Below are 13952 nucleotides of genomic sequence, written 5' to 3'. Positions count from 1 at the left end.
CTGAAGAATATAGAGTGTTGACACTCATTCTTTACACTATCAGGCAGTGTTTTGGGGGGAAAGTGTAGAGTTTCCTGTTGTATCAATCATCTCTTAATTGTTTTCTCCCTTACATAATCCACAAGATTTTTCTAAATACAGTCTTTTAAATTGACTCAGGGAAGCTGTGCTTTTCCTCTGTTACACCCTTCCCCCACATTATTGTGTAAGTTCAGTAGCAGTCTGACATGTAAGTTTTAGCAAACTTACACCTGTATATGTTTTTATTGGGCTCAGAAATTATTTATATGTCATATATTCATAAAACATTTCACTTTGATGCCAAAAGTAGCTACCTGGCATTAATCTTATGACATGTATGCTTAATTTCAGTTTTTAACCTACCTGACAATTTCTTTTAGGTCAGTCTTCATGTAAATACATGGTACAGATAAATAGAAACCATTTTACTTGCATATGCAAATTAAATGTGTGACTTAAGTAGGAGATTGGCAAATTTATGATGTATCTTACCCCCTTGTTGCATTTGACTTTTTATGCCTGTATACTGGATACTCTTCTGACACCATACATTTCAGTTTTTTACAACCTGATAAACACTTTTGTGTTAACACTCAGCTGTGTCAAATCCTTCCATTTTGCCATGCTTATTTCTGAATTTTTTAAAAGAAGAGCACATTACAGACGTGGTGAAAATCCCTTTACACGCCCTTCCCCAGTGCCCTTCCCCTCTTCCCTCAGAGGTGTCTGCGGTCCTGAATTTGAGTTCATCACTGCACACAATATAATAAGCTAGCATTTCATAATTTCCCACATTCATCTTCTGGGAGACTCGTGAGTGGTTTGAGGGGGGAAAAAAAAAAACCCATGGTCAGATTCTCACCTGCAGATTTGTAATCTATATTGAAAGCAACTCTCAGACATGGAAAAAAAAAAACTTAATTTTTAAAATTCAACATTGCCTGACTCTTTGACCACAGAACCCCTTCATCCAAGATTTTGTGCTCTGTTGTTGCTTGGAGCATACTCCTTGAAAACACTGCCTAGAGGTATAATGTTTCCATGATTGACTTTCCATTTAATTCTATCAGTTTTTACTAATGTCACTTTCTAGATTTAGATGACGGAAATACTAATAGTATCACTTTCAGTTGACATTGACAGTTGGATTGGCTTTAAAATCATTTTGCAAAAAAAGGGAGGTAAAATGTTAATAAATTGCCTATTTATTGGCCAGCGTACAAGTTATTTATGATGTTTAATTTTTTAATGGAGTTCGCTAATCTAATGAATACTAAAATGTCTGGCTGTGGACCTTGGCAACAAATACCCTTTGCTTTAAACTGATCTGTCACATTTATGTTCCTGTGGCTGGAAGTAGATGGAGTTTGTTGTTATTGTTTGACACATTTTCTTGAATAACAGTTCTTCAACTGTTAATGTATGAGATGGTACTTGAATTCTTTGTTTGCTTTTTTTCTTCCTGTATTAGAAAATCTTGGTGCTTTTTGTAAGTTATGTGTAAAAGAAATTTTTCTTAAGATTTGTTCATATACTGGCCTGATCCAGGAAAAATAAAATGGGAAAATGGACACTATATTTGACCTTCAAATAAAAATACTGGTTTTCAGACTGTTCACCGAGCCTTGGGGTCATATGCATTGTCTTAAGGCAGGACTATTTACCTGTGTGGGATGACAGATGCCTTAGGATCTGGTGAGGCTGTGGAGGAGAGATGAGGTTCTTGAATACACAGAGGCACACAGTTTACATACAATATCACAGAAGCCAGGGAACCTCCTCTTCTAAAGGAAGAGTCCACAAACAGACCTCATTCCCCTACTGGCTTCTGTCACTGAACTACATGTTATGGTTCTGAGATAGGAAATAAACAGAAAAGCCTCCACTTTCTACAAAAGTACATCTGGGACTGTTCTTCAAATATCTAATGACTAAACCATCTGTCCTGTTATTCTTAGAGTTTTAGGTTTTATTAAGAAGTCTCTGCATTTTATTTCTAGGATCTGTCCTAAGAAAAACACATCAAATTAGGAAAAATTGTTTTGCATTCTGCATCTTGCTATTTTAGGCAAGTTATATAACTTTTTTTTTTAAAAGAGATTTTTCTGTTTTCATTTGTGGAGAAAAGTCTCTTAAGAACCATTAGTTTTTGTTAGCTTGATTTCAGTCTTTATTCGGCATTTTATTCTAAGTATTAACTTTGTTGAAAGTTACTGTACCTGGATTATATGATTCTACAAATATTTCCCCAGTGTTCAGTCCTCATTTTGTTTGGTGATCACATACATATTTTAGAGATTGAGCATCCAAAGTAGGAGCCCAATAAATGTTGCTATTGTGCACACTTATTTTGAATTAATGAGCAAGGGAAAGCACACAAATGAGCGTGTGAAGGAATGATCACGTGTAATAAGTAAAATTGTTGTTTTCTTCCTATTTGGCATAAATTCTGGTGTACAACTTATGGCTATTTTTTGCAAATAATTATTTTGAAGAAGTAAGTTAAACAAGTGTGGTGTGTCAGACTCCAGTTCATCCACAAAGCAGTACCACCTATCTCCTAAAAGATGCTAATTCTGTCACTGTTCATTTAGCTAGGACTGGAAGAGAGTGTTAGCTAGCTAAGAAATGATGCAGAATTCGTTCCTCCCAAAGCTTAATCTCTAAAGGTAACCTAGTATTGTTAAGTTAGTTTATAATTTCTTTGGGTGGAGTTAGGTCATGGTTGCCACGTTCCTTTCTTTTTCTTTTCTTCCCCCTGTCCCCCACATCCCTTTATTCTTAATAAGACTCCCTGGTCTCCAGAATCCATCTGATTACTTCTCAGGTAGTTAAAAGAAGCAATTCTCATTTATGTATTTATTTTTAAATTTTACCCTTCGATTCTGTTCTTCTGTCATTCTGAGACATGGAAAGGTGTACAGAAGTTGGTCTACTGCAGTCTCCTCAGTTACATGTGACTGATGGTGAAACAAGAGGAACCTTTTTGACCCTTGTCCAATGCAGGGGTTAGGGACCTGGATCCCTCCGCTGCAAACTCCATGTGTAACTTTTGATTCCCTAAAAATAATTTAGCTGCTCATAACCTACTGTCGATGGGAAAGCCTTACTGATAACATAAACAGTTGATAAATACATATTTTGTACGTCATATGTATCATATGTATTTTAAAAAAAAATTTTTTTTTCAACGTTTTTATTTATTTTTGGGACAGAGAGAGACAGAGCATGAACAGGGGAGGGGCAGAGAGAGAGGGAGACACAGAATTGGAAACAGGCTCCAGGCTCTGAGCCATCAGCCCAGAGGCTGACGTGGGGCTCGAACTCACGGACCACGAGATCGTGACCTGGCTGAAGTCGGACGCTTAACCGACTGCGCCACCCAGGCGCCCCTGTTGTATTCTTAGAATAAAGTAAGCTAGAGGAAAAAAATGTTACCAAGAAAATCATAAGGAATAGAAAATACATTTACAGTACAGTGCTGTATTTATCAAAAAAACATGTGCATGTAAGTGGACCTGTGCAGTTCAATCCCCTGTTCAAGGGTCAGCTGTATTTTGCCACTTCATTTGGATGTTCTATATAGTAAGGTGAAGGGAAGATAGGAATGGTAAGGAAATCCAGGCCACCTCTGGGCACTGGCTTACCCCTTTTAGGCCTCAGCTTTATCTTAATGTAACAATTTCAGCACTGGATAACTTTGCAGGTCTTCCCTGGCTCTAGTATCAATTGAAGATACTTCTTTTGTTGTTCATTATGTAACAGTGAATAAAAATGATACCATTATGGGAACTTAAGGAAGAACTTTCTTTAAAATGGCTAATTACAGTCTATACCTGTGTTGTCCAATAGGAATTTTTGTGATGATGGAACTATTCCATGTCTGTATTGTCCAGTATGCTAGCCAATAGTTCCATGTGGCTGTCAAGCACTTGAAAAGTCACTAGTGTGACTGAAGAACCTAAATTTTTACTTTGATTAACACAAATTTAAGTAGCCACGTGTGGCTGATAAGTTTTACTGTATTGGACAGTGCAGGTTAAATTCTTAAGTATCTGTAAGTATTTAAGGGATTCCACACATAGATTTATTATGACAGTCTTGTTCTTTATGTAATGATTTGCAACTGGAATCTCTTAGTTTTAGAATTTAGCAATTGCAGCTCCAACTTTGAATATTAATCTTTCTTCTAGCCTATCCTCCCTTTCTAATTGCAGGCAAGTGTGGGTAGAGGTACTGTGACCTTTCCCAGGGATCCTGGAATCTTTACTTGGTAACCATGCACCTATGTTGCTGGCTCTTTAAAGCTCTTCTCCTATGGAAGACTATATGTGTTTACCACAGTCTACCTGTAGACTCCTGTCAGATCCCTGCAAGGCTACACCCCTGTGTTAGGCTTTGTAGTACCTGGAGCGGGTTTGATGTTGAATTTTATCTTCATATTTTCAGGCTTGATTCTGAAAAGTTACAATTAAGGGCCACTTCAAAAATTGCTTGGTCTTCCATTGGCAAGAAGTTTTTAGTCCTAGGTCTTGAGCCATTAGCAAGATGTTAGCTCTAAAATATCTAGGTCACTGGGTTGTAAAAACGGTTATCACTTGAATAAATTTTCAATTCCATCTGTGTTAATTGCTTCAGCATTGCAAATACTAATTACGTTCTTGAAGTTTCCATATTTGGGGATCACAAAGAATTTTGAATGGTTCTATCCTGAAATTCTGGACCTTTCAAATGATAAAAATTAGTCTAGAGACATTCTTTTGGTTTAATGGTTACAGTTGGTAAGCTGTGTGTTTGGGCTTCAATCATTTTTCTGTGAGAGAATAATTTATATAAAATTAAGCTTCTGTATATAGCACCCAGCTCACAAAACCTGAAATATACAACTTAATTCATTCATACTGAGTCTGAGAGCTATCCGAAAAAGTGCATCCCCACTGAGGTTCTGAAGCACATCTTCCTGGGACTGCAAGCACTGGTTAGTTCTGTATTGACAGACAAAGGCACTAATTAGTATCAGTATTTCTTAAGATTTGAATAGAAGGAGACCAAAGGCAGTTGCCATTAAGTAAAGTAATAAAAGAACATGGTAAAAACGTCAGGCAGTACCAGAGTAAATGCCTACTTATTCCCATAGCATTTCTTTTCCCTAAAAAACTATTATCAGCTACGTTTTCTTTTGTACAAATTGGATGAAATTACACCTTGCTTTTCTGCTTATATTTTTTTAAAAGTCAGGCTTATTGAGGTCTAAATTACACATGGTAACATTCACCCTTGCTAGGTATTCAGTTCTATGAATTTTGACATATACCATAATGAAGATATGTAACATTTCAGTCCCTTCAAAATGTTCCTTTCCTTTGCTTCATTGTTGTAACCACCACCATAATCAAGATACAGAACATTTCCTTCACCCCCAAAAAGTTCCCTCATCTTGCCTCAGTTTAACAGCTGTACTGTTTTCAGTTACATGGATTTACCTTAATTTTCCTAAGTAACCCCTCATTGATTGATGTTTGGGTTGTTTCCAGTCTTGCGAATCAAACAAGGAACAATAAATATGTTTGTAAAATTTTGGTGTGATTTTACAACTACAGACACAGGTAAATTTCTAGGAGAATTAAGGCTATAACATTTTTTTAAATTAAATTTTTTATTTTTTTAAATTTATATCCAAATTAACATATAGTGCAACAATGATTTCGGAAGTAGATTCCTTAGTGCCCCTTACCCATTTAGTTCATCCCCCCTCCCACAACCCCTCCCGTAACCCTCAGTTTGTTCTCCATATTTATGAGTCTCTTCTGTTTTGTCCCCCTCCCTGTTTTTATATTATTTTTGTTTCCCTTCCCTTATGTTCATCTGTTTTGTCTCTTAAAGTCCTCATATGAGTGAAGTCATATGATTTTTGTCTTTTTCTGACTAATTTCACTTAGCATAATAGTTCCAAGCATGTAGTTGCAAATGGCAAGATTTCATTCTTTTTGATTGACGAGTAATATTCCATTGTATATATATACCACATTTTCTTTATCCATTCATCAATCAATGGACATTTGGGCTCTTTGCATGCTTTGGCTATTGTTGATAGTGCTGCTGTAAACATTGGGGTGCATGTGTCCCTTTAAAACAGCACACCTGTATCCCTTGGATAAATGCCTAGTAGTGCAATTGCTGGGTCATAGGGTAATTCTATTTTTAGTTTTTTGAAACAGTTCCATACTGTTTTCCAGAGTGGCTGTACCAGCTTGCATTCTCAAGGCTATAACATTTTGATAGATTTGACCAAATGCCCTCTCACAAAATTGTACCAGTTTACTTTCTGACCAGTAATGGATGACGGTGCCTATTATTCTCTTATTGCTGGGGTCACCAAATTTAATTTTTGTTACTCTGATAGAAAAAATATTGCCTAGCAAAGTAACTTGCATTCAGTGGTGGGTTTTTTTTTCTCATTTTAAAAACATCAGAAAGTTACCCACACACAAAAATCTAACCTATGTGATTTATGGTTAAAACCACACTGTAACAGAGAAAATATGAACACTTCACCTTTGTTTCTGTGATCTCAATATAGTTTTCATTTGCTGCTTATTCATATTTCTGTACTTACACATGAACATTTTCATAATCACCCCTGTGGTATATGCACCATTTATACATATGTTATTTTGTTGCTAGTTTAAAATTCACTTTATTTCACGAGCATTTTCCTTTGTTCCTAGAATCCTTATTTTAATAGTTGTATGTTCTTTTTTTTTGGCCATGACACAGTTCGCTTAATTATCCCACTTTTAAAATTTGTTCACACATTTTCACTACTTTCAACAAGGTTTCAAATGCCATCTCTTAAATATAAAAGTTAAAAAAAACCTTTAGATTATTTTCTTAGGATAAATTTCTATTAGTCTCCTTGTTCTGGATCTAATTGTGGCAACACTGACATGAGAGGGTACAATTTTATCATTTGAAAGCATTTTTGTCACTTCATTGGAAATTCAGTAACATTTTTTTACTGAAGAAGGAAGCGGTTGCAGATCAGTGTGCTTCTGCGCCAGGGTTAAGCTATTTATTTTTCCTCCTTTTCATTTGAAAAAATTGTAACAATGATACATGCTACTTGTAACCATTTCGTATCCACTTTCCAGAGGTAATCAGTCTACTGCTATTTAGTAAATTAAAAATTTTAGTTGATTTTTTTCTCAATAGATGATTCATGTGTTTCAGTATTTAAAAAGTACCAAACAATATACAGTGAAGTCTCCTTACTCAGTTCCCTCTCTTGGAGGCAATTAATTAATGTGATGAGATTCTTGTGTTTTCTTTCAGACACATTTTGTACATTTTTGAGCAAATGTTTGTGTGTGCTCTCTGTGTGTGTCTTTTTAAGCTACAAATGTTATTAGCATGGTGCACATATTATTTTGTACATATTTTCTTAGGTAACTTTTATTTGTGTTTAATAAAAAAATAGATGACATGTGCATATAGTTAAAAATAAAATAATGTAAAGACTTGGATACTTGCCTTTCCATCTGTTCCCTGTCTGCTATCTTTCAGTGAGTCTTTGTGCATATAGAAGCCAATAGAAAGGGACATGTTTTCTTTTCCTCCTGTAACTCTTAGATGAACCTTTCCACATCTAATGGGGCAATAGGCATTTAAGAGCTATGGCTTAGGGGCCAGCTCCCTGCATTCAAGATGTCTGCTCTGCCATATATCAGCTGTGTGATCATGGGCAAGTTGTTCAACCTATTTGTAATTTTCATATGTAAAGTATTAGTATACATGCTTTGCTTAGAATAACTAATAGTGCCATACAGATGTGCCTGGGTGGCTCAGCCAGGCGTCTGACTCTTGTTTTTTGCTCAGATCACAATTCCAGGGTTTTAGGACCGAGCCCCTCATTAGGTTCCGTGCTGAGCGTGGAGCTTGCTTAAGACACTGTCTCTCTCTGTCTCTCTCTGTCCACCGCCACCCCCCCCCCCCCCCCGTGCTCTTACTCTCTTAAAAAAAAAAAAAAAAAAGAATAATACCATACATATAAGAAGTGTATATGCTTGCTAATAGTAGTATTTTTATTATTAAGAACAATGACCAATAAAATAATATCTAAGAATCAGTTCCAATCACTTGGATTTTTATTAGTGATTTTTCTGGATATGGGTAAATTTGTTTAGCAGAAAAGGATAGATGGGATTCCTCACTTGGCTTGGATTCTACTTAAATACATTGTAGAAAACTTCAGAAAACAAAATCAAAGCAGCTAAAATATATTTTGTTGTTTCTTTTTTATGAACTGATAGGGTTTTCTTTTCTTTTTTTTTTTGCATATACTTCTTTAAACATATTCTATATAGACTAAACATATAAAGTGGAGGCAATATCAAAAGTATCCCAGAAAAGGCGAGGTTAGAGGGGGCTGCTTAGAGTATGAACTTTTTTTTGCACAGTGCATCGTATTTTAAAAGTGTTTTCTAACGTATTTTCCAAATTTGGCTAAAATACACACGTATCTATACATAATAACTTGATTTTGGGTGATAGTGGCCCATAAAGTTTTTTTAATTTCCTGGCCATATCTTAGTTGTTAATGACATTAAACTTTCTTAGGTCAAACAAGGGGCTGGGGGACTGAAGTGTATTTCTATTCAATTTTATCATCCTCAGTTCTTTTTCTTAATAAAATCAAAACAACAATAAAGTTTCCCCTTTTCCACCTTCGGGTCCCATATATAAAATTATATATGTTCACTATATATATACAGCACAAAACATTACAAAAAGAAAATATAAAAACAAAACACACAGGAATAAGAATCACTTTAATACCTCTACTCATCCTAATAATATTTCTGGTAACAGTTTGGTGTCTAGACTTCTTGCATTTTTTCTCTAGATAGGTTTGCATACACTCATGGTCTTAATTTATCTTTTACATTCGTGGCATTAGGAATACTGCACACACTGGTATTTTTGAGATTGTATCATGAACATTGTAATTACATCGTTAAATTACTATATTATCATTTATAACAGGTGCATCATATTCCATTGAGCCCATATGCCATACTGAAATATATTTTGCAATATGTTTCTGGAGGGCATTTCAGAATAAACTATCAGTTAACATTCTTGTAAATAAATCTTTCTGTACATACATTATTTCCTCAGGATAAATTCTGAGACATGAGGTCATTGGGTTGTAGGATACATACATTTTTCAGGCTTCAGTACACATTGTTAAACTGTTGCCCAGGCAGTTGGCATCTTCTTACATGCTTGCCAGCATGGGGTCTTGTTTTTAAAGTTCCTGCTTATTTGAGATGCAAATCCTTCTTTTCTCCTCCTCCTCCTTCTTCTTCTTCCTCCTCCTCCTCCTCCTCCTCCTCCTCCTCCTCCTCCTTCTCCTTCTCCTTCTTCTCCTCCTTCTCCTTCTCCTTCTCCTTCTTCTTCTCCTCCTTCTCCTTCTGCTCCTCCTCCTTCTCCTTCTCCTCCTCCTTCTTCATTTACTTTTGAGAGAGAGAGCACGAGCAGGGGAGGGGCAGAGAGGATCCTAAGTGGTCTCTGCACCGTCAGCGCAAGCCCAACAGAGGGCTCCATCTCACAAACTGCAAGATCATGACCTGAGCCAAAATCAAGAGTGGGACGCTCAACCAACTGAGCCACCTGGGTGCCCCAAATCACTCACCTTAATTGATGCAAATTTACTTTCTAGTTCCTCTGGAACCATCTCTTCCTTCTTCCCTACCTCCCTCCCTTGATATTCTCCCATGTCCTTTCTCCTTCCCACCTCAAACTTCATAGAAGCTGGATTTGGTCTTGATTAGAGAGGGAGCTGTTTGAAATACTCTCTACCTCCCTTTTCACCTGCTTTGTAGTGCTGTATAAACTGCTCCTGAGGCTTTTTCTGGATAGCACTGACTTTTTAAAAGCCATAACTAGTTTCTTTGAGTTCTGTAAATTGTGATTTTGACTTTAGTGAGTTTTAGTATCAGTTAATGTGTTCCACTTATGAAGTGACCTCATGCTCTAGCACTGTGGTTGAGAGAACTATTTCTGGAATCCTGTAGACCAGGTTCACATTCCAGCTCCTGTTCTCGTTGACTAGCTTTGGAAACTAGGACATCTTAGTTAACCCCTCCAGTCCTTCTGTTTCTTTACTTCCCTTATAAAAAAGATGTAATGATCATATCTTTCTCAGGATTTTGTGAGGATTTCAAGAGGTGATGCTTGTAGTAAGCACTAAACAGAGTAGCTGGCATGTGTGTGAATGACGCAGGGATTGTTTTTCTCATTTTGATTTAATCAAATTCATCAATTCATTTCAATAAGTGGAATACTTTTCCTACTGACACATCTAGAAAATGCTGGTGTGTGAATCTGAATTTAGGACTTTTGATCTATAAGGATCATTGTGAAGTGGGAAAACCTGGAGTGGACGGCAAGGATCGTGCCCAATGATTATGATCGTCCTGCAAAAACATAAAAAGTTTTAAATATGGGGCTTGGGTGATGCAGCTTCCAAAATGCTTTGACTGGCCCTCCAGCAGGTAGGCAAGAAGATGAGCTTAGTTGTAGGAGAAGAGGAATAGTTCCTGTGCATCGTGGCCTTGAAAGAGGTTGCTGTATCCAAAACTCGAAAGACCAAAGAGTCTTTTCAAAAAGATTAATATGACAGTACTAGGATCAAAACTTATAATAGTTTTGTCTACTCTGGTTTAAATTCAGTGGAGTTCTGCTTTAAATGTGTGACTGATTAGGTTTTATCTTAATTTGTTTCCCACAGGGCATGGTGCAGATGTGAAATGTGTAGACTGGCATCCAACAAAAGGGTTAGTTGTTTCAGGAAGTAAAGATAGTCAACAACCAATCAAGTTCTGGGATCCCAAGACGGGGCAGAGTCTTGCAACACTGTAAGTGATAGGAACCCTACCTTGGTCCCTAAACAAAGGGGCACAAGGCTGCCTGTATTCCTTAACTTTGAGCCTTCTTTCCCACCATGTATTCTTGAAAATCTAGGGTAGACAACAGATGGATTCGTACCTAGAGTCTTCTTATTAATTAAGTGTGGTTTCTGTTCTGCTGTATGTATCTAAATGTAATTTGGAGATCCTGGGGGTGGGGGTGGGGAGGAGGAGGTGGTTCTTGCTACCCTAGGTTGCCATGTCTCATGATGTACCGTTTGGTACCATATGGAGCTGATGTTGTGCCACTTACTAGACATACCCCAGGCCTCTCCATCTCGCCACATCTGCCCATCTCGCCACAGCTGTCCCAGCCCTTTCCATCTCGCCACATCTGCCCACCTCGCCACATCTGCCCCAGCCCTCTCCATCTCGCCACATCTGTCCCATCTCACCATATCTGTCCATCTCGCCACATCTGCCCCAGCCCTCACCTTCTCGCCACATCTGCCCCAGCCCTCTCCATCTTGCCACATCTGTCCATCTCACATCTGCAGCCTTCTCCATCTCGCCACATCTGTCTGTCTCGCCACATCTGTCCCAGCCCTCTCCATCTCACCACATCTGCCCACCTCGCCACATCTGCCCAGCCCTCTCCATCTCGCCACATCTGTCCATCTTGCCACATCTGCCCCAGCCCTCTCCATCTTGCCACATCTGTCCATCTTGCCACATCTGCCCAGCCCTCTCCATCTTGCCACATCTGTCCATCTCACCACATCTGCCCCAGCCCTCTCCATCTCGCCGTATCTGTCCATCTCACCACATCTGCCCCAGCCCTCTCCATCTCGCCACATCTGTCCATCTCGCCACATCTGCCCCAGCCCTCTCCATCTCACCACATCTGTCCCATCTCACCATATCTGTCCATCTCGCCACATCTGCCCCAGCCCTCTCCATCTCACCACATCTGTCCCATCTCACCATATCTGTCCATCTCGCCACATCTGCCCCAGCCCTCTCCATCTCACCACATCTGTTTAGAGGGAAGTTTCCCCTCCAGTTTTGAATCCATTCTCATTTTTTGTCTGAGGTGCTTACTTCTGATGCAGCCTCATAATAAAGTTTTGTCTTTGAATTATCTGTTGACATTCCTATTTAAATGGCTATGTTACTAACATGTTTTTGATGAAACAGCTGGATCCTGGTCCTTGTGACTGGGAAGGGAGGCAAATCCAGAGTGAGGGGTTGGAGCAAGGCTTCTTTGCTGCAGACTGCAGTGGCTGCAGCCGCTGGAGGGAAACGTGAGCGGTGCTCCTTACAGGCCTCGACTTGTTGCGGTGTTTTTAGTTCAAATTAACCCTCAAACTAGCCTGTGCCCCTTTTTTATGCTTTGTCTTTTTTTAATTTTTTTTTTTTCAACGTTTATTTATTTTTGGGACAGAGAGAGACAGAGCATGAACGGGGGAGGGGCAGAGAGAGAGGGAGACACAGAATCAGAAACAGGCTCCAGGCTCTGAGCCATCAGCCCAGAGCCTGACGCGGGGCTCGAACTCACGGACCGCGAGATCGTGACCTGGCTGAAGTCGGACGCTTAACCAACTGCGCCACCCAGGCGCCCCTTTTATGCTTTGTCTTAATGAGAGGAGCTTCACTGAACTTTGAAAAGTTAATGAGCTTTATTGAATATTAATTTACATGTTCAGGTGCTTCCCTGCTTCACAGATCAGCTTCCCTGTACAGTTGAAGTTCTGTTGCTATTTTAGTTGGTTAATGAAAACTATGCTTAGATAATGGATGTTATTTCTGTCATTGACCTATTTCTTTCAAGTGTACTTTAACTGTGGTCTTGTGCTGTTACATGCTTTACAGACCTCTTGCCGTCTTGAGGCAAAATGGCCATTGTATGGATTCATACTTGTTTTGAATTCTGACAGATTATTTCCTTGGTACTTTGTTTCTAGTCACGCCCATAAAAACACAGTAATGGAAGTGAAATTAAATCTCAATGGCAATTGGCTGCTCACTGCATCACGTGACCACCTCTGCAAACTTTTTGATATCCGAAACCTGAAGGAAGAGCTTCAAGTCTTCCGAGGTCACAAGAAAGAAGCCACAGGTTGGTAGCTGTGGCATGCTTCTCATTCTGTCACCACTAGTATGCTGAGATGCTGACGACTTTGCCTTCCCCCACGTTTGTTTTACAGCTGTGGCCTGGCATCCTGTTCACGAAGGACTATTTGCCAGTGGCGGGTCCGATGGCTCTTTGTTATTCTGGCATGTGGGGTATGTAATACTTACCATGTAAAACAGTTGTATATTTTATGAAGAGAGCTCCCAAAAGTATAGAACATGGTATTTTGTGGTTTTTTCTGAGTATTCTTATGTCCTGTATCAGAGTCTTCCTGCAGTTTTCAATTCTGTAAACCCAGCCTGGAATAGAAAACTTAGCACCTTCATTTTGGATGTGGAAACCTTTAAAGGAGAATAAAACAGATTTCTTTGTTTCTTATTGGTGAAATCATTCTTGAAGCATTTTTCCCTCTGAAGTGCTCTTTGAATCAAAGATTATATTACTGGTGACAAATCAGTACCCCTGAAATATGTGGAACTGACCAGATTCAAAGTAAAAGGCTTTGGTAGCTTTGTGTTACAGTAAAATAAAATGTCTGTGTGTGTGTGCGTGTGTGTGTGTGTGTGTGTGTGTGTGTGTGTGTGTGTGTGTGTGCGTGCGTGATTTTATTGAAAAGACTTCTTTCTGTGGTGCTATTACAGGGTAGAGAAGGAAGTGGGTGGGATGGAGATGGCCCATGAAGGAATGATCTGGAGTCTGGCTTGGCATCCTCTTGGACATATTCTCTGCTCAGGTTCAAATGACCATACTAGGTAAGCTTTATATCAAAAATAACAAGGAATTACTGTGTTTATAGAGCTGCAGAGAAGATATATGTTTATTTTTATTGATGTATTAATTTGTGGTCCAACCTCTTTTTTATACATTTTTTAAAATTTAATTTTGAG

The 13952-nt window shown here is 38.6% G+C and overlaps 1 protein-coding gene across 5 annotated transcripts in view; it reads left to right on the top strand.

The window, feature by feature from the left end:
- The window catches only part of WDR33 (WD repeat domain 33), a 107910-nt gene that overhangs the window by 74929 nt on the left and 19029 nt on the right, over nucleotides 1–13952 (top strand). For all 5 annotated transcript variants that reach the window (XM_047871690.1, XM_047871689.1, XM_047871688.1 and 2 more), the window contains exons 8-11: nucleotides 10814–10940; nucleotides 12896–13050; nucleotides 13139–13217; nucleotides 13707–13817. In XM_047871690.1, the coding sequence (XP_047727646.1) occupies nucleotides 10814–10940; nucleotides 12896–13050; nucleotides 13139–13217; nucleotides 13707–13817 (472 nt within the window). The remainder of the gene's footprint in view (nucleotides 1–10813; nucleotides 10941–12895; nucleotides 13051–13138; nucleotides 13218–13706; nucleotides 13818–13952) is intronic.

The sequence above is a fragment of the Prionailurus viverrinus genome, chromosome C1 (assembly GCF_022837055.1).
Source record: "Prionailurus viverrinus isolate Anna chromosome C1, UM_Priviv_1.0, whole genome shotgun sequence".
Lineage (NCBI taxonomy): Eukaryota > Metazoa > Chordata > Mammalia > Carnivora > Felidae > Prionailurus > Prionailurus viverrinus.
This window is presented reverse-complemented; position numbering and strand designations above follow the sequence as displayed.